General features: G+C 33.4%; 1 protein-coding gene across 1 annotated transcript in view; it reads left to right on the top strand.

Annotated features, from left to right (window-relative positions):
- The window catches only part of LOC129234716 (tectonin beta-propeller repeat-containing protein 1-like), a 67,286-nt gene that overhangs the window by 24,077 nt on the left and 17,065 nt on the right, over window positions 1–26,144 (top strand). The window contains exons 5-13 of the mRNA XM_054868739.1: window positions 2,275–2,455; window positions 6,518–6,618; window positions 12,063–12,185; window positions 14,504–15,065; window positions 18,798–18,919; window positions 19,856–19,984; window positions 20,068–20,214; window positions 22,707–22,852; window positions 24,461–24,591. Of these exons, the coding sequence (XP_054724714.1) occupies window positions 2,275–2,455; window positions 6,518–6,618; window positions 12,063–12,185; window positions 14,504–15,065; window positions 18,798–18,919; window positions 19,856–19,984; window positions 20,068–20,214; window positions 22,707–22,852; window positions 24,461–24,591 (1,642 nt within the window). The remainder of the gene's footprint in view (window positions 1–2,274; window positions 2,456–6,517; window positions 6,619–12,062; window positions 12,186–14,503; window positions 15,066–18,797; window positions 18,920–19,855; window positions 19,985–20,067; window positions 20,215–22,706; window positions 22,853–24,460; window positions 24,592–26,144) is intronic.

Below are 26,144 nucleotides of genomic sequence, written 5' to 3'. Positions count from 1 at the left end.
AGCATCTGTTATGATTCAGATTATGTCATTTGAGTGATGAAAAATTGTCCATGTGAGGCAAGAAATTTTTGTTTCAACAATAGTTTATTACATTGTGCAAATCCTACTTTATTCGTCTTACTAGTCAAACTATAACTCTAACAGTATTAGAGAAAAAATTGAACTCTAGGCGTCATGATGGTACCTAGTATAAGTTTCTAAGCGTCAAAACGAACATTCTAGGTGTAAATTTTTATGAATCAAATATATGTATCCAAGCATTAAAAAAATGTATTAAACACTGCTGATATGCACAGCATTTTACCAGCAGTTGATTGCTTATTTTTAAAATATACATTAGAAAATGAAAGACAAAATTGATTGCTTTTGAACTGTACTTTTCCAAATTTATCCTTTAGGCAATTTAGGGATGTTAACCACAGTGAGTCGAGGAAGAAAAGCTTCAATGTGATCCAAAACTTTTGTTGTAAAATTTTGTACATTAAATAGAAAATCTGGGCTTGAAATCAAAATTTTTGGTCATAAAATGCTACTAACAACTCAGCTTATTTTTAACTATGAACTCTATGAATATATCCATTGAACATCTACTCTCTACAGTGCCAGAAACAGAAATACAGTCAACCCTCATTTATCACAGTTAATTCATTCCAGACTTATCTGCGATAACTGAATTTCCGCGAAGTAGGATTCTGTATTTATAAACCAAATATTTTCCTTATTAGAGCACATAAAACGTACTTACGACTATTTAAATAGGTTTTTAAGATAGAGCAACCTAGACATAACAGCACTCTTAGCCACTATTAAATTTGTAGTATTCAATGTATTGCACAAAATAATATACTAAACTAAAAAGATATCACTTTGTTAATTATTGAGAAAAAAACTACACACTCACTTATAGTTCTTACACACTCTTACTAATCTATGAAAAAAGTTCAACTTGTTTGATGATGAATTAATTACCAGTTAGTGACCATATGTGTCCCCATTTGTCCTCAACATTCATCCTCATTAAAGGTATTACGTATGCAGCTTAAAAAGCTAGTACATTGTTGAATACCATCTACACTACAGATGCATTTTCCCCCTGGTAATAATACAGTGATTTATACTTTTCAGTTAGTGCTTAACAATTAAAATGAGATAGCGATTCCCTTCACTTTCTTCAAAGATTTTATGCCTCCACTCAAGGCCGAATTGGGAAGTGTGGAGGCCCCGGGGCAACGAAGGAGTGGAGGCCCCTTATCAAGGTTCGAAAAGATCATCATATTTTCAAAAATATCAGATATTTTGATATACATCCGAATATTTTGTTTCGACCCGTGAAAGTTAGAATATTTTATCAAAATTTTTTTTATTGTGTTGGCCCCTTTGTTGTGGAGGCCCCGGGGCAGTAGCCCCGCCTGCCCTACCCTAAATCTGGCCCTGCCTCCACTCCCTCAACTAGTACAGCTACAGCCCCTCAAAAGAGCTCACCTTACTTAAAAGACAAACTTTGTTATTTTTTTGTAGTAAAAAGTTTACACAGGCGCTTAAAAAAGATTAATTACTATATTTAAATGAAAAAAAACTAGAAAAACCGTGATGTAGTGAAGCCACAAAAGTCAAAACGCAAAATAACGAGGGATGACTAAAAGTACTTGGAAGTGTCAAAAGATGTGCACATATTTATAATAATTGATGTAGTTAAAGTTCCAGCACAGTTTTCTACATTATTGTAAATTTTCCCCTTTGCTACCAGGAGAAAAAACAAAATGAAAAAGATGGTTCTACATTCTTTAGTCCTAATATAGTCATTTATAAGTCATATAGTTCATCTAGTGAGTTAATTTTATTGATTAATAAGTATTTTATCTAAAATTCTATGTGATATGCTGTTTCCCAGGGTGTGAGATAGCATTTACTGCATTCTTGTATGTCACACACTTTCTAAAAGCATGAAGTGTGCATTTATTTCAGACCAATCTAAACACTCCTTTCTTTTGTATTTTTGTAGCAAAAAATCAAAGTTGCCAACATGTATAAGAAAGCAAATTAGTTACCAGAAGCTCCTGATTTTAAATTCTATTAGAATGATATTGATTTAAGTAAATTAATATTGATCTAGGTGTAAGAAAATTTGCTTTATATGTACGTAACAGTAAGCTTTTTTTTAATTTTATAACAGCCGACTGACAATATTAAACAGAGTTGTATTACCTCTTTTTCATGGTGCATGCGTACTATGATTTAGATAGTATTGTTTAATATTACGTTTTAATTTTTCAGATAGCATTTCGATATGGGGTGACACAAAATTCCCCTGAAGGATCTGGCTGGGTTCCAATTAATACCCCTGAAAAGTGTGAAATTAGTCAGGTGTCTGTTGGTCCCACCGGTTTAATTTGGACTACAACTTGGGATGGAAGTGCTTTAGTTCGTGCAGGAGTTACAAGAGAGAATATTATGGGTAATTTCTTACGTTTTGTTTATATAAAACTTAGAACTGTAGACAAAATTTAACCAATAAAAATGGTAAAGAATTTGGCATCTCATTTTATTGCATAATATTTCAAAAAAGCTTTTCAGTGCAGATACCACTTCGTTGCTGAGCTTGCCAGTATGGTTATGAAAGGAAAAATTTTGAGTTTGAGAAAGGGATATACTTCAAACCTGAAAATACCCAATTCAGAAGTTTTCTATTGATGTTTTAGGACTAATCTATATTTTAACATAATCATTTTTCCAAAATTGATTAATTCAAGCATGTACCATGTGCAGTTATTGATTTACAGTGATGCATTTCATCACTCTTTGGCAAAAATAAAAGTCTGCATAATATTTTCAGTAGTCAAAATATTAATGGATCCAGTGAGAATCAAGTCTGTTGAAAGTTTTTGGTGTGATCTATTTTGGACAGCAACAAGTAGAAAATCCAAAGAAAGGATGTTATGACTGTCTAGAGTCAAGTTTCGGGTCACTAAAAGACAGAAATTGGAGGTATATGGCTGGAAAGAGGTTTTCCTGGAAATTGGCCGTAATCATGCCTAAATATTAATTCTCCCCCCCCCCCCAAAATATAGCTTTTTAATTTGTTCTTACTTCCTTGACTGTGGCCAGAAATGTGTCCTTACTTTTTTATTTATTTGCTCCTCTGTGCAAAAAGATATATCTAAGGAAAAACAGGAACACTTTTGCTGCTTAGAGGAACCTACCGACCTTTTTTGACCTCCAGACACTTTCCCACAGAAAAGTAACAACCATAGAGGAAACTTAAATGTGTCCCCATTTTTTAATAGCATCAGAAGACAGAAGAAATGAAAAAGCAACTTTTGCTGGTCTATGAATATTGCCTTTCATAGACAACTTTCTCCATTAAGTAAATTACTTTCTGAAACAGTGAAGCATTGTCCCAAATATCAGAGACTGATCTAAAGTGTCTTGCCTCATAAAACTGGGGGGGGGGGGGGGAGTGGGTGTGTTGCAAAGACACACAATAGAAGTGAAACTTTTGTGCAACAGGGAAACATTTTAGTTATTCGTCAATCACTTTTGAATAGTATAGATTGTGTTTATCATTTATTTATTCAGATAAAATTATATACATATGTGTCATTCTGCATGATCTTCTTTGTTCTTAAGGATGGAAATTATCATTTTTGTACACATACTAATATTGCTGCAGAGCACAATCCAATGGATAACCACAGTGGCTCAGCACTAAGTTTTGAATCATACAGACCCCAAATCGAGTCCCGACCATGATGTTCACAATGAAGTTGTATAGTTGTATATTTTAATAAAAAATAATAAATTATAAACAACAAGAACTCTAAACAATACTCGAAATGCATTGATTATGTACATTACTTATGTTTCAAGAGATGCTCTGTTGATAACCAAGAGCTGTACTCCATGCAGTACATGCAACCATGAATAACAAGACAGAAAGAAAGCTAGAAGAGCCCATGTGCAACTTTCTATACTTTAAACAACTATGTCACTTTTGTCATACACAGAATTTAAGTATGAGATCTACTAATTTTATCACTTTTTGCTGAAATTTTCAATTAAAGCTTCCTGAACAGTTGAAAAAAATTCAATTTTTCCGAATCCGAAATAAACTTCTTCGGGAAAAAACGGTTTTTTTCCTTTTCCCCCCGAAATTTTCCGTTTTTTCCAGGCTGTTTTCATCTCTAATTTCTATACATAATAGGTTCTTGGTAAACTAACTGAGTTGCAGTATTTTGGTAACGGAAGGACATCAAACTGTCACCTTATTAATGAACCTATTTCATGGTTGAAAAAAAAAGTATTTTAAATTACTTACCAAAAAAGTTTAACTAGACATTCAAAAGATAAAAGTTAACATAAATATTATATGCTGCTAACAAGTTTATGGAAGTTACAATATGTAACAAAAAAGAGATTTTTTGCTCTGTAAAAACACAAAGAGAAAACTTGATTTTGCACTTGGTTTTCTAAAAGTCATCAAAATATTTGGAAAAAGCAGGTTAAAATTCAAGAAACTCATTCATTTCTGAAGAGAAGGGTACACTAGCTTGCCATTCGTCACTGGACACCTCATATAAGTCACTTAAAGCGGGCTCACACAACATCAATAGCGTGTAGGGCCACGATTTGCTGCAATGACAGCTGCAACTCTTTGAGGAAGACTTTCCACCAAGTGACGATATGTTGCAACAGGAATCAGACTCCATTCCTCCTTCAACATGGCGTAGAGCTCAGTCTTGTTTCGGGGCCGGGTTGGTCTGGCTCTCAGCCGCCACTCATACACATCCCAAAGATGCTCGATGGGGTTAAGGTCTGGACTCTGGGCAGCCAATCAAATTTTTCCACATCCATGTCTTCGAACCAGGTAGTAATAATATGTGCGGTATGGTGCATACTCTTGTTGAAAGGTAATAGGGCCATTTCCGAAGTATTGCCACAATGTAGCAAGCAGTTCTGTAGCAAGCAGTGGGCAACCCCACGTTGCGAAGGTAACGTGGGGTTGCTCAGAACTGCTTGCTACCACTCGGCATTCATGATTCCATCCACTGCAAAAAGTGGACTAAGCTCATACGATGAAAAACACGATCACACCATTATCCTACCTCCACCAAATTTCATCGTGGGCTGACACAGTCCTGTAAATATTGTAAACCAGGCATTCGCCACATCTACACACGTCCGTCGGACTGCCACGACTGGTAGTGTTATTCATCACTCCATAGGATGATTTTCCACTTATCTAGCGTCCAGTGATGACGTTTTTCGCACCACTCTAATGGACTGGTTCCACTGTCACGTGTGATATTTGGCTTGTGAGCTGCTTTCTCGTCCATGGAAACTAAGTTTTACAATTTTTCGAGGAAGCTTACAATCACTTGCTTCATTCGACGTACTTAATCAAAATTGATCTGCCACCTTTTCTTGCGAATCCATGTGATTTGCCATCACCACACGCTTCAGGCTTTAATGGTCTCGATCCATCAATTTATTTGGTTTACTTGGTCTGGGTTGGCACATTATCACTCCATCTCTCTTCCATTTTGATATAACATCATCCACGGTAGCGCGAGGTATCTGCAATTCCCCGTTAATCTCTCTTACTGAATGCCCAAACCTATGGGCTCCAATAATCATTCCTATTTCCTCCACTTGAAGTTCACATCTTTTGTTCATTTTAACTACAAAAGCAGTTCTGAGTCTCGGCACACCATTCTCAACCTTTTATAGTTGGTTTGATGTATGCATCACGTGTATGGACTCGCTTTTCGTGGGGTGTCAGGTGACGAATGGTCAGGTAGTGTATATGGCAAGTGACAGAATTTTTTTTTTTTTTAAATTCAAGTGTCATGTCTCCTTTTTCCTAGAATTCACCTCTTCACAACATAGAAATTTAGCACATTTTTGTATTTGTATAAAACTCTTTACTCAAAACACGTTTTTGATTTTTATAGAGCTTGTAATTATGTATGTTTGTTGTCATAAATTTAATATTGTGCATTGTTTACCATTATGATGTAATAAAAAATGTAGTTCAAGTAGCAGCTTGTTCGGCATTGGCAGTGTTTGGATGCTTCTGAAATCCATTTCAAAGGCTCAATAATAGCAGTTTGTTCTTTTCGATGTGATGAATTCTTAATGAAATAATAACAAAATTTGTAATTGTTGAAATGGCCTCATGGTTTTCATTGTGTTTGTCAATGAAGTTGATGATTAAAGTAAAACCTCTACTCGTTTTCTGTAAATTTATGGATATATAATATGAGTTGCACTTTTCTGAATGTTAATGACAACTGTCTTCAGTCAATCTTCCAGTTTTTCTTGACTCCTGGTGTTTTAAAGAATATTATCTGATTATTATCATTTTTCAGACTTTCAAAACTATTTGCAGCTATTACATTGATTTTATTTGTTTATGAATATTTTGCGAACATTTTCTACTTGTATTTTTGGCCTGATATTTTATATTTGTCTGTTGTACTTACGAATTATTCCTTATTAATTTTTGAATTTGTTTTAGGCAGTGATTGGATTGTAGTGGAGCCTCCTAGTGCTGAAGAGGGGCTTATTCAAGTTTCCGTAGGAAAAATGGCAGTGTGGGCTATAAGTAAATCAAACAAGGTTATAATTTATATGTCCTTTTTTCCCCGTATTTTATGTAGGTGATAGGAATACAATATATCCATATTAATGAAAACCAATTCAACTGGATTCATTTAGAGGGGGGAGGCTATAAAAATTTCTTGTAAACATTTCATGTTGCTTATGCGTCGCAATACAAAAATTCAGTAAAGAAAGTTACTGTTTGTTTGTATTTATTCAAATTACACCCACAGAAATATTGAATTCATCTCGAAAGTCAACAGAATGGTGTAATAGTTAGACCTTGACCTCTTACACTCAAAGGCTCAGGTTCAAACCTGGCTCCAGTCAGTGGATCTCACAAGATGCAGGAAAAAAAACAGCATCCATGTGGTGTAATAATGCTGCATGTGAAAGGTCCCTCAACATGGGCGGATTTATGGGGGGGGCAGAGGGGGCAATGCCCCCCCAGTTTTGGGAAGACTTTATGTAGTAACAACACATCTTCCAAAAATTAAAAAAATATATATATTTTTTTTGTTTTTGAATAGTTCAGAAGAGCATGAGTGGATTTATAGGGAGGGTGGCAAAGGGTGCAATGCCCCCCAGTTTTGAGAGGAGTTTATATAGTAACAACTCATCTTCCAATATCTTATAACAAAAAAAAAAAAAAATCATGATTTTTTCTTTTTTGAATAGTTAAATGAAAATGAAGAGAATAGCGAATGTTCTTTTCTGAAGGGAGAAAAGAAAAAGAAAAAAAACGAATATTAAATACAAATAGTATAGCTGTCACTAGGATACTGAAAAATGGTCTAAATTCACTATTTTGGACTGAAAACCATTTGGGCAGGTATATGTATAAAAATATAGGCTAAACGAGCTATGCATTCAGCTGCAACACTTATAATAATTGAGGTTTGGGACCCCCCCCCCCCCTCCCCAATTTGGGCTAACAGAACGATCTACTCGTTACGATTTGTTTTCTCTCTTTTCAGAATGTTTATTTTCAATTTGCGTGATTTCAAAAACTGTATGTTTTGGGTTGTTACAGACCAAAGATTTTGAAGAACCTTTTGGTATCACACGTTCAAATGAAATTGGGTGATTTGAAATGCATATGCTATTGCAAAAGAAGTACATAGCTAAAAGGTTTTTGTACAGCAAAAGACTATCAAATGTAACAGTTAACACCATACTCAACGAATGTATGTAACAATGAAACAAAAAACTGGAAAAATTGTCCAACCATTGAACAAACAGAACGTAAAATCACTGTAAACGATGCGTTAATTTCTTAGGGGAAAAAAATAGGAATCTCAATCCCTAGCAGTTCAAAACTAAATTTCTGATTTTCCAGAATCATACATTGTAAGGAAAACGTCTGAATAAAAGAAAAAGTGAGGGAGATATATTTCTGGCACAAAAGTTTTGCACAATTCTTGTAAGATCGCATTATTACCTGATAAAATGTTTTTCTAACTGTGTTTTCTTTATTTTTTAAAGGAAAAAAATTGTATATATGAAACTAATAGTTAGAACTGTACTTCATGCGCTTGGAAAATTTTCGGCTTGTCTTTTTTTTTTGAGAAAGAAAAGTAAATACAAATACTAGAAAAAAATAGGAATCTCAATCCCTAGCAGTTCAAAACTAAATTTCTGATTTTCCAGAATCATACATTGTAAGGAAAACGTCTGAATAAAAGAAAAAGTGAGGGAGATATATTTCTGGCACAAAAGTTTTGCACAATTCTTGTAAGATCGCATTATTACCTGATAAAATGTTTTTCTAACTGTGTTTTCTTTATTTTTTAAAGGAAAAAAATTGTATATATGAAACTAATAGTTAGAACTGTACTTCATGCGCTTGGAAAATTTTCGGCTTGTCTTTTTTTTTTGAGAAAGAAAAGTAAATACAAATACAAATACAGATATGACGACCAGCAACAGGCTTTGGGCCCAGCTAGACTGATCCTAGTCAATTTACAATCCCCAGTGAAGATCAATGGCCCTCTTAAAACTATCTACTCCCTTGCTCATTACCACCTCTTCCGGTAAATTGTTCCAAGGTTCCACTACCCTGCTATAATAATAAATTTTCCTAATATCCATGTTAGCCTGATATTTAAATAGCTTAAAACAATGACCCCTTGTCCTGTTTTCAGTGCTTAACTTCAGCCCCTTAACATCTTTCATTTTAATAAATTTAAACTGAATCATGTCCCCTCGGTCTCTTCTTTGCTCAAGACTGTACATTTTTAACCTTCTAAGCCTGGAATCATAGTCTAAGTGAGAAAGTCCATTTATTAGCCTTGTAGCTCGCCTTTGAACCCTTTCCAATACATTAATGTCTTTATTAAGATAAGGAGACCAAAACTGAACAGCATACTCCAAATGAGATCTTACCAAACTTCTATATAAGGGCAGAAGAACTTCTTTAGATTTGTTTGAAATAGATCTATTGATAAACCCAAGCATCTTATTGGCCTTGTTACTAGCAATGCTGCACTGTTGGCTAAACTTTAAATCCTGACTTATTAAGACCCCCAGATCAGTAACTTTGTCTGCCTGACTAATGACTGAACCTTGCAAATAGTAACTTGTACACTTATTTCCATGCCCTAAATGTAGCACTTGACATTTCCCAACATTAACAGCCATGCCCCATTTATCAGCCCACTCCGTAATATGATCTAGATCCTCTTGCAGCTGCTTTGCTTGTTCTTCATTATCTACAGTCCCCATAACTTTGACATCATCAGCAAAACAATTCATGTTCCCAGAAATATTTTTGTGAATATCGTTCATAAAAACAATGAACAAAACAGGCCCTAACACTGATCCTTGAGGAACCCCGCTTAAAACCTCACTCCAATTAGAGTAATTTCCCCTTACAACTACCCTTTGTTTCCTTCCGGTCAGCCAGTTTTTTACCCAAATGAAAGTTTTCCCTCCTATTCCTATATCAGCTAATTTGCTAAGTAGAGCAACATGCGGTACCTTATCGAAAGCTTTTTGAAAATCAATGTAAACAACATCTACAGGCTTCTTATTGTCCAAAGCCATGGTAACTTTGTCATAGAAATGTAATAAATTAGTTGCACAAGATTTGCCTTTCCTGAAACCGTACTGAAAACTAGTCAATAGATTATTAGTCTCTAGAAAATTTACTATCTCAATTTTTATCAATGTTTCAAAAATTTTGCAAACCACCGAAGTTAGACTCACAGGTCTATAATTTCGCACACTCCCTTTAGACCCTTTCTTGAAGAGCGGTGTAATGATAGCCAGCTTCCAGTCCTCTGGCACTGTCCCCGAGTTATAAGAAGCATTGAAAATATTTACGATTACATCTGCTAATTCTTCCGCACGTTCAACTAAAATTTTTGGATAAATATTATCAGGTCCCGGAGCCTTAGTCTCTTTAATTTTTTTCAAATGAAGTAAAACGTCATCCCTGGAAAATACAAAGTCCTCAAGCTGTACTATAGCTTGTGTCTTGTTGGTGTCAACTGTTGAGATACAGTTATCGTTAGAAAATAAGTTGAAGATTTTCGTTCCAACTGGGACCCGAACCTAGGGCCACTCGTTTGGAAGCCCAACGCTCTAGCCATCGGGCTATACTATCACAAACTGAATAAATTTCAGTTATCTGAACGTTCTGATTAATTGAATCTTTTTACTTACGGGGAAAACACCATTTTCCTTACTTTCTAAATACTGTTTAAAAATTAAGGTAAGTCATAATCATCTAAGTCTAAATGAGACAGTTATTGTCATTATTGAAGTCTGAGTAAATCAGTCATCAAAAGTTTTGGAAAAATTTGCTGAAATTTGATAAAAACCTATAAAAACCTTACACAGATTGGTAAAATCGTAAAAATCCTTTAACTGTAAAAACTGACGAATTTTCGTTAAAATTACAAAAAATCAAACAAAAATCTGCAGGTAAGAGTGAATTACATGCAGGGCCGGATTTGCCTATAAGATAAACAAGCTATAGCTTAGGGCCCCTGCTGTGAAATGGACCCCTAACTCCCAAAAAATTGTAATTTATTCCTTAAAAAAGTGGAAAGTGCTTGAAAAACTAATTTCATTTTCAAGTACTTGAAAACCTTGAATATTTGGAAACGTGTGGCTACAAACCTTAAATTTTAAAATTTCTAACAAATTGTAGGGGGGGGGGAATGCCAAAATGTGTCAAATTCAGCTCCTTGCTACATTTTGTATCAAAAATGTAAAAATCATGGTTCTCGCGTTTGTAACATATTACTTAAAATAAATGTTTTTGTGACTCACATGCTTCATATCTTGCTATTTATTTAATCCCGAATGCAGAATTTTGGAAATTCTTTTGCATTGATTGCTTTTATCTTACTTTTACTGCATATTGTTAATCTGTTTAGCCCGGGAAAAAAATGATACACTACCCCTATTCCTTTTCGTTTCCTGCACTACTTATAATTTTAAAAAAAGTTGTAATGAGAAATTAAAGTTTATTTTTTTCTTTTAAACTTAAAATAGCCGTTTCTTACAAAGTTTGAACCATGCTGTACAACTGTATAATCTACTACTCAATTTCAGAGACTGGAAAGTGCAAATTATTGGTTCTAAAATCCCTGAAAAGAATTGGCACAGTATAGCCTACCAGGGCTCTTGAGCCAAAAACCCAATTTAACTAACCAAACCTTGAAAATAATTAGACAAGTCTTTGAAACTCCAAAGCAAAGTGTGCTTCAATTTTATTTCTTATCAAGTGTATAAATTAAGAATTGTTCAAATGGGTAGTATGTTACTCTCTTTATACCTATTCTCTAAATCTGTACACCATTTCTTTTAAAGTATTAACTTGTATCACAAAGCACTTTTAAAGCGTAAAACTTTTTAAAAAATGATTTGCCTATTATTTCCAATTAACCTTTATAAGACTTCAAAATGCAGAATTTTATATAATTTCCTCCCGGGCCCCCTAAAATTGGAGATATTCTATATCTCACTTAAAAGAGAACCCTGCGTCACTCTCTTAATACCAGCCCCCTCTCTTTTAAGGTCAATTCAAAAAGGACAGCATGATTACACATAGTAATGAAAACGATACATAAAAAAGTAAAGAATGGGCTTATGCATCACAGAAAACAGATAAAAACATGGGAGGGGGGGGGAGGGCAATTAAAAAATGTTGCTTCAAAAAAAAAAAAAAAAAATCTGCCCCCCCCCAAGAACTCAGTCCTAAATCCGCCTATGTCCCACAAGTACTTGTTTGACTTTGAATTAAATTTTCTAGTGCAATTTTGCATCAAAGAGAGCCTAAGTGCCTCCATCTGTTGGAGAAGTTGGGCACTGAAAAGATTTTTTCTCTTTAAGAATGTTTTTATGATATAACTGTTTTAAAATTAATTCATTATGTACATTAATTTTCTTTGAGGGAAATCATCAATAAATTCAAAAGGTGTGTAATATGTTGTTTTGTTTGTATATGATAGGTGTGGTTTCGCAAAGGTGTTGACGGTTTACATTCAGGTGAAAATGTGAAAGATGCCACTGGTAGTGGATGGATTGAAATGTTTGGAAACTTAGGAAACATTAGCGTTGCCCTAAATGATCAAGTAAGCATGGAAGAAAAATATTATTGCAAGTTATTTAAAGTATTTTATTACAAAAGAAATTTTGTTCTAAAACTCTTTGACTGTAAGGCATGCTTTGCCTTCTTTGAAAAGGAATATACAGTAGACCCTCGTTTTAAGCGGGGGTTAAATTCCACAGAAATGCCGCATAAATCAAAACCACTTAAATTAAGACTTAATAGTGGTGTTAAAATAGGGGTTACATTCCAGAGATGAAAAAAATATACTCCATTCTAGTGATGACTAATTTTATAAGTAGTTTAATGTGTACTAATGTCAAAATATATGTACAACATGCATAAAGAAACATAAATTAATTTTGTATTTATAAAAAGGTGCTGACTATGACAGTATTTTGGCAGTCAGTAAGAAATTTTTTTCCAGAGCATTAACGCATCTATGATCATTTGCGTCATTTCCATGATAGAATCTTCCTTCACTTACAAATCAGAAAGATCATTTGCTATTGTCAAGGAATGGCTCAAAATTTTTAACGTTAACGTTTTTGGTATTGTGTCATGGATGTCGGTATCCTTGTTGCTTTTGTCCCCCTTCTAAAAGCTCTTTTTCCAGTGAGTTCTGAACTGTGAGTTTAATAACTTTACTTCTGGAAAGAACTTTTGAGCCAATCACATAAAATGTCTCCAGTGGTCCAAGCTCGATTATTAGCATGCCAAAATGCACTTGATTACGTGCAATCTGCAATCTCAGGAGTTTGGATTTTGAAAGAGGGGAAAATTTTAACTGTTTGCATTGCTGCATCCGCGTAAAATAAAATAAAGGTGTCAAATCTTAAACTGCGTATAATCAAAACTGCATTCAATAAACCTGCATAAAACGAGGATCTACTGTATAAGTATGCCATAATGCCCTTGACATTTTCTATTTCAAATTTATGTGTGCTCGATGAAACTATAACTTGATCCTGTAAAGCTGAATAATTCATATCATTACCCAGGGCGCTCATAAGCAAAATTTTAGGGGTGGGGGCCCTCCAAAATTTTCCCCATGGTTTAACTAAATATTTTCCCCCTGGAAACCAATTTCAATACAGATTAGACATATTAAAATTCGAAATTTTTAATAACTTATTCATTAATGGTTAAAAAATAATTTTTCTTACATTTTTGCAAAGGAAAAAGCACTAAAAGCAAGGAATTTCTGATTTCCAAGGGGGGGGGGGCTTGAGCCCCCCTTGGAAATCAGAATATAGGGGGGCTTGAGCCCCCCTTTCCCCCTATATGGGCAACCTCGATCATTACCAACAGACCAAGACTGCAATTTTGTCGAATGTGTCAGTTTTCACTTATGACAAGGGTGCCCAACGTTTTTTATCCACCTTATATTGAAATTATTTTCACGGCTCAGAGCACATGCAAAGTTCCAAATAATTGATTTTTTTCAAAACAATATCCAAAATACAAGTCAAAAATTGCTGTTATCATTACTTGATACTTATTTTATTAATTGCATCTGTTTTACAGAAACTAATTTCTTATTTGACTCCAAATTTCTGACAAAGTGACTAATCATGGTTTTTAATTTGTAACATAGAACAAATCAACCTACAGCCTGCTGGCCATAGGATGGGCACCACTGTTTAACATTTTATTGAAATAATATCATGAAGTCAAACAGACATCTCTCTTAGTAACCACTACACCTTCAAGTGGCATCTAGCTGTGGTCTCGATCAACTGTGACCCAATCTATAAGTTCGCCCTTGAAATGAGAAAATAATTACTCCCATCTTATCACTTTGAGACTATCAAGTAGACCTGACCTGAACTCCAATCCCAATATGAAAATTTATGACACTTTCCAGTGATGTTTGTAAAAATATAGAACTTAAAACTTCAACAATAAACTTTAAATGGGTATTAAAAACAGCGAAGAAACTTTTTTAAAGAGCACTTCAGGAAGACAATTAGATTCAATGACTTCAGGAATCATTGAATTTATTGGAAAATATGATAAAGTTTGGGTCATTAGTAGGTTTTTTTATGTGGTCTTAGCAGTTCTGCAGCTGACTTACATGTTAAAAAAACATTAATGAATTATTAATTTTGAATTTTTTTTTTTGGTATGATTCCAACTTCTCTTGCTCTTCTCTTTATTGTACTTAAGCTTTCACGAAATTTCAATGTATATTTATACAAGTTATGAAGTGTTTTATTTGGCCTGCCCTAAATGTTTATCTTGAAGTGTAATTTTGTAGCATTGCTTCTCAAACAAGCAACTTTTATTTGTGATTCAAGAACTCAAAAATCATCAATTATAGTATGATTTTGTTTTCCACAGGTTTTTAGTATTAGCATGGATTATCAGAATATTAATATTAGAACTGGCATTGATACATATGAAACATGTGGCCGGACTTGGAAGACTATCACAGCACCACTGAATTTATTGCACCACGGTTCAAGTTTATCCAGCTTGAACTCAATGTCGACTACTTCCCAGCAAGACTACTCCTCTACGGCAGACTCAGTTTCTCTGGATGGCCGAACACAAAGCTTCCGTAAGAAAAGCGATGAAGTGGTCCCAGCTTTCATCTCAAATCAAAGTGATCAAAATGTACCGATTTCCTGTGACAACATTGCAGTTGAATGTGACAAAAATGAGTGTGGTAACCTTGAAGGAATCAACTTGGCAATAAGTGAAAATTCAGTGGACAGTGATAGAAGATTTTCTCATTCTGAACTCGATAGCTCATTCATGAGTTTGGACATACCAAGCCTTGCATGGCAACCACAGATGGAACCCATAGTGACTCAAACTGCTACTGAAGTGCAATGGACGTGGGTTAGTGCCAGTGGATGCTCTGTGGATTCTGGTTGCTTACCTAATTGGTTTTCTGAAGGTAAATATAAAGTCTTTTTACCTGTATAGGATCCTAAGGGATAAGAAAGGTGCAAAATTTCAAAATAATAAAAAAAAGTAATGTTATTAGCATAGAAATGGCTGTATTAGCTTTTTTTTTTTTTTTTTTTTTTTTTTTTTTTTTTGAGTCTTTCTTTTTTCCTCTAAAGAATTTATTAGATGTAAAAACTTTCTTAGTCTAAATGTATCTAAAAAAATACAGCCTGAAACAACTTCAAGCCCTTGTATAATAACTTAGTTGTTGCTAGAAATGTGGCGACTGAGGGGAGACTTTCGGTTATGATGGTGTTTGGTGACTTATCGGCTTATTGAGTACCATGATATTCCTATTTGTTTAGCAGCACTTTATCTGGGAAGGCAACTTAGATAGCGACCAGCTGAGAAAAAAACTTGTCATAAATCCACAATAAATTAAAGTTTCATTAAATGTAAAAATTCCATCGTATAAATAAACCAGACTACATAAAACCTTTAAAATTTAAAATAATCGGTCAAATATTTTTACTTCCTTTTACAAAGAAGGAAGTATTGTAGTCGCAAAAAAAAATTTCACTCAAAAATCAACCTTCATTTCCATTTTACTCACCCCCAAATGAATATTGATTTTTTTTTTTTCGACTCAACCACATATGGATAAGTGTAAGAACATATAGACACGCGAAATATCCATAATGAGGATTCCTGAGTTAATTACAACAAATTTTCTCGTGACGTCTGTATGAATGTATATGCAGATGTGCATATGTGCATATGTATGTCGCATAACTCAAAAAGGGTTTAGTCCTAGAAAGTTGAAATTTGGTACTTAGACTCCTAGTGGGGTCTAGTTGTGCTCCTCCTGTTTTGGTTGCATTTGTTTGTGTCTAAATGGGTCTTTTGCCCCTTTTTGGGGGAAATCATTGTTAATTTTGATGTAAATTTAAGTGGTGTTTTAATTTGGCGGACACTTGGTGATATATCGCCAGTCTTTTGCTCGCCAAGTTTTGTCGCCAACTTGGTGACAAATTTGGCGATTTTTTTTAAATTTAAAATCTGGTTTCAATTAGGCCACTGTTGGTGATATTTAGAAAGTAAACTATTGAATCACATTAAAATCGCCAGTAATGGGGAAATGACATTAAATTGGTGTAAGAGGAAGTCATGTGATGCACACATCAGCTCGTTTTAAAGGGGCATTAAACAACATGAAATTTTCATGCAGTGGATACATATTAATCGCTACATTTTTACTAGTAGCGTCTGTATTGATGACTTTTTCTTTTTAAATGAAAATAATGCAGAAATCTTAAAGCACTACACGAAAAGGTGGGTGCGAAAAAAGTCACAAATGAGGTCACAAAATACGCTTGTTGTTATAATGTGTGTATATTGGTAGAAAATGGAAAAAAGAAACTTATAAATAATATTGTTTCAATCAAGAATGTTTGTGAAAAAAAAAAAACTGAAAGCAGGTATACAGTTAACCCTCATTTATCGCGGTTAATTCATTCCAGACTTCACTGCGATAACTGAATTTCCGCGAGGTAGGATTCTGTTTTTATAAACCGAATATTTTCCTAATTAGAGGGCATAAAACTTACTGACAACAATTTAAAAAGGTTTTTAACATAGTTAGAGCCCCCTAGACATGAAACAGCACCCTTATCCAACATTACATTTGTATTAATTAATATATTGCACAAAATATTAGAAAACGAGATATATTAGACGGAATCGATATCACATTAATTATATTGGAAAATAAAGTACACACACACATGCAGTTCTTACACACTACTACGAACCTATGAAAATAGCTCAACTTCAACTTGTTCAATGATGAATTAATTTCCAGTTAGTGGACCGTATGTGCCCCCTTTCTTCCTCTACATTTATCCTCATCAAAGGTATTACGCATACAGCTTAAAAAGCTAGTACGTTGTTGAACACTATTAGATATGTATTTATTCCCTAGTAATAATACAGTGATTTATACTTTGCAATTAGCGTTTAAGGTAAAATTGAGATAAACTTTCTTCGGCGATTTTAAACCTCCACTCCCTCAACTAGTACGACTACAATCTCTAAGAATAGCTTACCTTACTTAAAAGACATAATTTGTTATTCTCTTGTAAGAAAAAGTTTACACGAGAACAAAAGGCTCATTGCTATGATTGAAAAAAAAAACAGAAAAACCTGCGATGTAGTGAAACCGCGAAAGTCGAGGCGCGAAGTAGCGAGGAACGACTGTACATATAAATTTCAGCAACAAAAAGATATTTAAAAATTATTTTTCAAACTGAAAGGTATATAAGTTAGTAAAAAAATGCAACCATTTTAGCAGCAGCACTACGCTCACTCAATTTTCAATTTCGTAGACCAGCTCGAGTGTACTCAGGTTTGCCACTAGATATGTTAATTAATTATGCATATAAACTGTGAATGTTTACATGTTTATATACTTTTGTAAGAAAGTGAACAGAAAAAAAAGATAACTGACTTTAAAAAAATGATTTTGATCAAAACATTAATTTATATTAAAATGTATTTTTCCTTTATTTTATTCCCATTTGTTTTTACTTCCTTTTACAAAGTAAAGGAAGTATTGTATTTACGAAAAAAAATTTACTCAAAAATAGGTCTTAATTTCCATTTTGCTCGCCCCTGAATGAATGTTGAGTGTTTTTTCGACCCGACCACTCATGGATATATGTCTAAGAATGTATAGACACACGAAATATCCATTTTGACGATCCCCGAATTAATTACAACGAGATTTCTCCTTACGTCTGTATGTGCGTATGTATCTCCCATAACTCAAAAACCGTATGTCCTAGAAAGTTGATATTTGGTATGTAGACTCCTAGTGAGGTGTAGTTGTGTGCCTCCCCTTTTGGTTGCATTCGGACATTCCTAAGGGGGTCTTTTACAGCTTTTTGGGGGGAAATCATTGTTAATATCAATGCAAACTCAAGTGTTGATATAATTTGGCAAACACTTGGAGACATATCGGCAAGTTTTTGGTTGCCAAGTTTTTTCGCCAACTTAACAACAAAAAAAATTGGCGTTTTTTTTTTTTTCTTTTCTTTTCTTTTAAATTTGGTTTTATTTTGGCCATTATTGGTGATATTTAGAGTTAACTATTGAATCACATTATCATTGGAAAAATTGATCTGTATAAAACATTTTTTTTTTGCTTCAGTTTGCAACAAAATTGGGGCAAAAATATTTTTAGTGTTTCTTTCCTTATTCTAACTACTACTATTATCATTAAATTGGTGTAAAAGGAAGTCATGTGATGCACACATCAGCTCGTTTACCTCTTAAAAGGCTACCCAATTTGTTTATTGCCCCGACATTTTTGTATTTATAGAGTGCTACACCACATTATTTTAGATTTGATTTAATTCACCGTTTGTATTAAATTGGTTTTGCATCATATTATAAAATTTGTTTGTTGAGGAATTACTTGATATATAATAGTTTTGTAATTTTTGAAAACATAAATTTTAAGTTTAATTATATTCATAAATATAAACAAACTCATAACTGAAGTTTCTGATTGTTCCTTTGTAATGATTATGCCGTTTTAGTCATTAACTCTGTGCTACAGGCGAAATTATCTCTGCTGCTTTTCTTACCTTCTTACTCTTGAAATCCTGTTCCTCTAAAGTACATCTTTTATGTACTACTTTTACATTTTCTTCATTGGTAATTTTTATTGTTATTGTAGGTGATTCAACCAATAAAAGTGCTGTTGATGAACCTTGGTATGAAGAAGTAGTTTCAAAACTCAAAGCAAGGTATAATAAAGAAATGGAACGTTATTCTGAGTGGCCAAAAGCAATTGAGAAAGTAAGAGAAATTATGCAACATTTAAATTCATTGCTCATTTTTTAAACTAAAACTATAATTTAAAATGTAAAGCCTCTAATACTTTAAAGAGCCAGATTTTTGGCTTTGAAGTGTTAAAGCAGAGGGATGTGGGTGGATCTCGTAACTTCTACCAAACTTACCTTCTCCCACAATTTTGTGACCCAAGAAAATAAAGCCCAAGGTTTTCCATACTCACGGTATTTCTTAGTTTTCTTAGCAATGTTATAGCTTGCTTTTTCTGCTTAAAACTTTTCTCTCTGAGTTCAGTTTCAGCAAAGTCTATCTACTTTTCACAATTCAGAGAATCAAGCTCAAGCAAAATGTGAATGACAAACAGCCGTAGCACTCTGTTCTGTGAGGTTGTTAGAGCAAGAGAAAAAATTATCCTACTCTTTTGCCTTGATCACCATGTGCAATCATTAAGAAAAATTATCTAGATTGATTAATAAAAGTACAATCATACAAAATGATTCACATTTTGACTAAATGTGAGTGCAGGTGGCTGAGTGATTCTCTCCAGTTCTGCAGCATGTAGCCTTTTAAACATCTCAGTATTGTCAAGAGAAGCAGCCAATTCCATTTTCTTGTGTCTCTTCCCCTGCTGTAGGAAAGATAAAGAGATATGTTGTTACTCCCTTTTTTAAACTTGCATGCGCTGTGTGAGTTTAGAATTCTTGTCAACAGGCACGTCAGTTCGCCCTCTAGGGGGAATTTGAGAAATCTATGTATTCATATATATGTAAGCGTAGTTTTTGCAGTTTTTCAATATAATTTGCATAATATTGCCTTTGATCCAAATCGTTTTCCAGTACTACTAAAATTAAGACCCAGATTTTTTACCTGTGATAATGTTTACTTTGTTGCACTAAATTTTCTATGGTATAAAAAATGTTTGACATATTTGTCTTATTTTAGACATTTTGGATAAAGACAGCAACTTGTCGCTGGTTTAAGAGCAGCTGGATGAAATGTCTCATTGAATTACTTCAGTATGATAATGGTAGTAGAAAAAGTACTTTGTCTATACACTACTTAAAAGAAATGGTATGAATGTGTTTTGTTGCACTAGGTTAATTATTCAAGGTTATGAATTTGATTTAATTTAAAAGCAAAAACTTTTGTTTTAGGTTGTGATTCAAGTCAGCAATATTACTTGTGTTGCATCGCTCCCTGACTGGAACAAAAACATTTTGGCTGTTCATACAGCAAGCAGAACATCCAAAGGAACTCCATATAAATTTTCTTTTTCATCACATGATGACTTGGAAGATTGGGTATGTACTTTTAAAATTTTTAAAATTAAAGAAAGATGATGAGGTATTTACATAGTTGTTAAAAGTGTTCTTTTATGTGTGTTTAACTTCTCAGAAAAAAACTTAATGTCCTTAGATGATTGTAACATTTTTCCATTCATAAAAATGCTGATTTTTTTTTTTTTTTTAATTCATATTTTTTTTTTATTTTTAACAACAAAAACTAAGTTGAAATCTGTTATTTTTGGAAATCTCAAGTCTAACTTTTGAAAGAAAAAAAAAATACTCTTCCCATTATGTTTAGCTTGGAATTGTTTCTAAATTTTTTGCATATTGTCTCAAATCATGAAAAAGAAAATTTAATAGTATGGTAGAGTCAAAAATCCGAGTTAATTGGAGCTCACGCCTTCTTGGATTACTGAAAACTCAAATTATCCTTAAGGTTTACCCTATTTGGACGACTCAAGGACGAGCACCTTTTACTTCCTTGGAAAAAGAAAAGAAAGAATTGTCTTCCTAAAAAATGTATCATCCAAATTTCAACATAAATTTCCCTTGTAATTTCCTCTAAACATATTTTAACTTTTTTTTTCTATTTCACAATGTCCATACATATAAACTCATAAAAATGAAAAAAAAAAAAAAAAAAAAACACATCCAAAGACAACAGAAAAAGTCATTTTGACTGCCTGAAACCATTTCGATAAGTTTTGCAATTAAATCTGTATCTATGTCCATGCGTTCGCATGTATATACCACATAACACAAGAAGTGTTGTAAAAAATTTAATTTTTATATATACAACTTGTGTAGAGTTGGTCAACCTGTGCCCACACATGTCTGCAGTAATCTGCAATTTGTGCTGTTTGACGTGGTGATTTATTTATTTAAATATTTTTAAGAACAAATTATGTTTTGGAAATGCACCAACATGTGCTTCATCGAATGCACTACATGCTTGAAGTTTCAATACTTTTGCCTCCTGTATTGTTTTTAATTATTTTGAAAAATGGAACTAATTTTAACTTACGCTACTTTAAGTTCACTTATATTATTTCTTTATTTTAATGATTATTCTAAGGTTAAGGCTAATTTTAGTTATTATAAATTTATTAGTATGGTTTACTTATTTTGCGGAGAAAAGTATATTTTAAGTAGTCTTGATTTTTTCATTTGTTTTCAGAATAACATATTTAAAATTGTATCTGTATTTTAAATTAATTCTGATGCGATCATTTTACCCTACTCCAAGTTTGAAAGGGGTCCCAATGTCAAAGAAATGAACGAAGGATACAAGTAGACCCCAAAAAACATTTTGAGAGAGGAGCCCCGCACTTTTTGTATAAGGCCTTAAAAATGAAAGCTGTATCTATTTAAATTAAATTAGAAACAGCAACAAACAAATTTTTTATGACCAAATTGTATTCAAAATTTCATGAACATTATAAAAGACCAGACTTTTGTTTGAAATATGTTTTTTTTTTCCCTTTTTTTTTTGCCGCAGATTGATTTGACCAAGACTAAAAAATGTGAACTTTAAATTGAAAAATTCCTAGTAGTTCACAGCGTTTTTTTTAAATTAATTTGCTTAAACTTAGCCTGTGCAACTGAGTTTCAAAAGAATCCGGCCCCAGGAAGAGGGTGTAAATTGAGTTTCAAGATTCCGTAAATACACTAGATAACATCTGGAATCGATTAGGTTTTGTTATCATTGTTGTGGGAACTAAAACAGGTGGTTAGTATCCCCTTCCTTTCTCCCCACTTTTTCTTAGAATTCTTAGTATTGTAACCCCTATGCAAATTCCAAGAATCTCCAGTCCAACTTGGCGACCATAGCTCTGAATATCAGTTTTTTGAAGCACTAGTTTTCATTCTATTTACACTTGTTCTCCTTGCCATACCTGAAAACCAGTCGTCGAGTGTCCAATCTTTGATCGCACTTCATACCAAGAGAAGTGTGATAGCGCTTCGTCGCACGCAAATAGCGAAGAAACTAAACATCGAAATTAACTAAAGATGCTTCAGACACTTCTATATGGTCTGTGTTATGTTTCCATCAGGCTTAATCGAATTGTTCTGAATTTCTGAGAAAACTAAAACATTCATATTCTTTCATCTGAATACATTGCATTCAGAAGTGGAACTTTTTCGACATGCCTTCAGATCTATCATTATCAATGAAAACCATAGAACTTACGCCTTTTAATGATAGACTTAATTTTTAGATGCAAAATATATCAACAAGTAGGCAAACATTTTAATGCAAAGAGAGAGAGGAATGTGCCAGAGACAAATAAACAAATGATGAACAAAAAACTGCTTGAACTTAAGACTTCATCTCAAACAAGCATGTAAAATTTCCGCCATTACAATATTATTTTCGCAAACCCCCTTTGTACCTCTCCCGAACCCTCAGGGGGCCTGCAAACCACCGGTCAGAAACCACTGCAGTAAGGTATAATGCTACTTAGCGCTTTTTTCCCCTCTACCAATACAATTCTTTCTTTTTTTAGTTTGCTACTTTAAATATGTCAATCCGAAACGTGAATCAAATATCTCGAGTACCTGTAAACAGATCTATATGGTCAACAACAGTTAATGGTGATGTCTATGTTCATACAGCATCATCTGCCACAGAAGTTGAACCACCTGTAAATATGTAAGCTTTCTTCCTTGATTTATGCAATATAACTTTTCGCTTGTAAATATGCAATCCAGTCAAACCTTTTTAACACGAAATCGCTTAACGTCAAATTTTGCTTTTCATGAAATATTTGTTTGGTCCCGTGAGTTAACAATCATTTAATAGTTAATCAAAAAGGATGAAATCTGGTTAACATGAAATAATTATTGTCCCTTGAATTTCACGTTAATGAGGTTTGACTGTATTTTTTCAGCAATTTATGTAGTGTATCATTTTTATCTCTGTTAAAATTTGCAAAGAAGTCCTAGTTTAACTTAAATTAAAAAGAAAAAAAAAAGCAAAATTGTGTTTTTATTTGAAGCAAAGGAATGTAAGTGGAGAAATTAACTCTTCTATCTTGGGGTAAGAGATAAGAGTAATAGCCCTGGCAGGTGCTGCTGTACAGCATGATTTAGAAAAAAATTCAATGAAAGCCTACTTAGGACATTATCTTTAAACATGTTTTACTCAAAACTTGAAAATGCCCACTTAAATCCCTTTGCTTCTCACTGCCTCATTTATTGTTACTTTTTAGAAAATAATTCATTGAGACTCAAGTTTGAAATGATATTGCATTTAAATCTGGATTGTATGGGGAAGAAAGAAAGCACAGTTTTGTGCATATGTATTGTGATAAAGGTTCTGTGTGATGCTGAAACATACGCATGTAGTTTTTACTGCAATTTGCAATATGGCATATTCCTCATAAATGATTTTGACCTCGGAAGACACTATCAGCAGCAAATAAACTGGAGGGGGGAGGCACAAGGCGCATATGCCACTCCCAAAAGAGGAAAAATTATAAAACTAAAATTAACTGCCGCATTAAATCACTGTAATTATTTTCTTGGTATTATGAATATATTTTTTTAAATAATCTTTAAAAATCCTAAAATGCACATAATTAAAATCATTTTTATTCTGCAATCCTAACGTCTAAGATGTGTAGCTCTTTATGCTATGAGGGATCCAGACTTGCAACTTTCCATGCTCAGGTCACATGCAAACCCCCCCCCCCCCCCCCCCCCCCCCCCCAAATCATTGATTAACATCTTTCATGGTCAATGTCATAACTAATTTCATCATGCTAACCTGTTATTATGAAAAATTACCAGTGGTTATCCAACTATTTTGTAAAATCTAATTATGCCATTGCAGCAGCCACTGAAAACGTTGAATCTTTGAAACATAGGAAAGTTAGGTTAGATTGACTTTTTCATCTTCTTTATAAGTGAGGAAAACTTTACTCATAAGGTTTTACAAATTACATATGTACAGAAAAACCTAACCCACTCTATCATGCTGGTGCCTGCCTCCCCCTTATTATTAAGTGGATTGTAATTTTTGTGTTTTTTTTTTTTTTTTTTTTCTGGTTCTACTTGGGCTACTAATTGGCAAAAAAACTCTTTAAAAAATTAATTTAGAGATAACATTTTCCCTACTTCGAAGTGCTTACTAACAATGAATGTGCTGTTGGTTGATTCTTGAGGCTCCTTTTTTGTGCTCAATTTTCAGTACTTTTTCTTCCTTTTTTTATTTTTAATTAATGTTGCATTTTACTGAAAGATATTTATATTTGAAAAGGAAATGGACTTTGCTGGGCGGTGGTCATTTAAGGACTGTCGAAACGTGCCCTCGTGGAATTACATGGGGCTTGGGTTACAATTGTACAGCATATGTATACACAAAAGGATATGGTGGAGGACCATATCATGGTGAGTTGTAAAAAAATATTTTGCAATGTTTTATTACTACTAGTGTTTAAAGCTTCTTTGTACTTATTATAAAGTTATGTGGTGTAAAAAGAAATTTTTTGAAGTGAAGTTCTATTATCCTGATCCTTGTAAATACTATTTACTTCTAAATTTGACGCCTAGTATTAAAGAGATGTGAATGAATCCAATCATATTAATTTCATTACTATTCAAACTTGTAATGTGCCAGTTTAAATTACCAGTATTTTTTCTTGGAATTTAAATTTCTAAATAAGAATGCATGTTTCACCTTTAACAAAGGAGTTAATGATTCATCAGTTTTTCTGGTAACAAAATGTATTAAATTAGAAAAGAATAGTCGTTTTTGAAACCTTATACAAAGGTTTTGAAACAAAAAAATTTAAACTTATTGTCTTATTTTATCTTGGACATTATTAATAAACAAAAATTCATCATTATTTTCTAAAATAATGCTTTAAATATTCTTAACAGTTATATTTTTAAAAAAATCAGAGTGGTGTCTCACTTACCCCATAGTAAGGGGTAAGTGGGTCCTTCCCTTTTATTTGAATTTAAATGAAACATATCTACAAAAGGGCTAAAGGGGTCTTACATGATAAAGTATGTAAATTTTTAGTGAGAATTATATTTTGTAAATGCATCCATTCAGGGGCGGCATTTCAGCATTTCATTTGGGGGGTCGAGTTTCTTTATTACCACAGTGCGGTCCCAAACACACATTAGCTAACAGGAAGTGGTCAAAAAATCGGTTTAATATGAATAAAAATTAGTGTTTAGAAACAAATAAAATTTTGATTCACTTTCTAATAAATTATCATACAAAACATCTCGATACTAAAGTTTTTATACCTTTTGGAAAAGTATTAGTGCACGATTTTTGAAATTCGAAAGAGCGGGGAATCCTATTACTAATCTATCAGTGCACACTGCCGTGCTGTTTTGCCAGTACAGCTAAATAGATTTTTTTTTTTTTTTTTTGCCCATTGTGCTTCGAAAATAAGTCTTTAATCTCCAGAGACAAAAAAATTTTTCTCTGCTAGCTGAGCTAATTCAAATAGTTAAAAAACAATTAAAGTAACAAAGTTATGTATGAAAACGCTTTTTATATCTTGGTCTTCAAAATCACATAGGCAGCTTCAAAACTTGTGAGGGGCTTAATTTTTCATCATTGAATAATCTAGTCTTGTGGGCGCTCTCAGCTTCAATGAGACGTCATCTGCCTCCAGCTCTGTTATTTACTATTCCAGACTGATGAGTCCATTACAAGGACAAACTGCAGTCTCTGGATGTGATAACTAGTTTTTAGGTATATTGCTTGTAATTTTTCCTGCCTCATGCTGAAAATTTTACTTCAATTGAAACATTTTATTTTTCGTTTTCAAAATCCAATCCAGATAATATAGAGCCAACCATACAGAAAAATAATTATCATCAAATCGTGTGTTAATTTCATTCGAAACTGAATCTATTACTTCATACAAAATATTGAAAAATCAATGTTTGACTTCGCATCATCATGTGGATCTTTGTCA

The sequence above is a fragment of the Uloborus diversus genome, chromosome 1 (assembly GCF_026930045.1).
Source record: "Uloborus diversus isolate 005 chromosome 1, Udiv.v.3.1, whole genome shotgun sequence".
NCBI classification, from domain to species: Eukaryota; Metazoa; Arthropoda; class Arachnida; order Araneae; family Uloboridae; genus Uloborus; species Uloborus diversus.
This window is presented reverse-complemented; position numbering and strand designations above follow the sequence as displayed.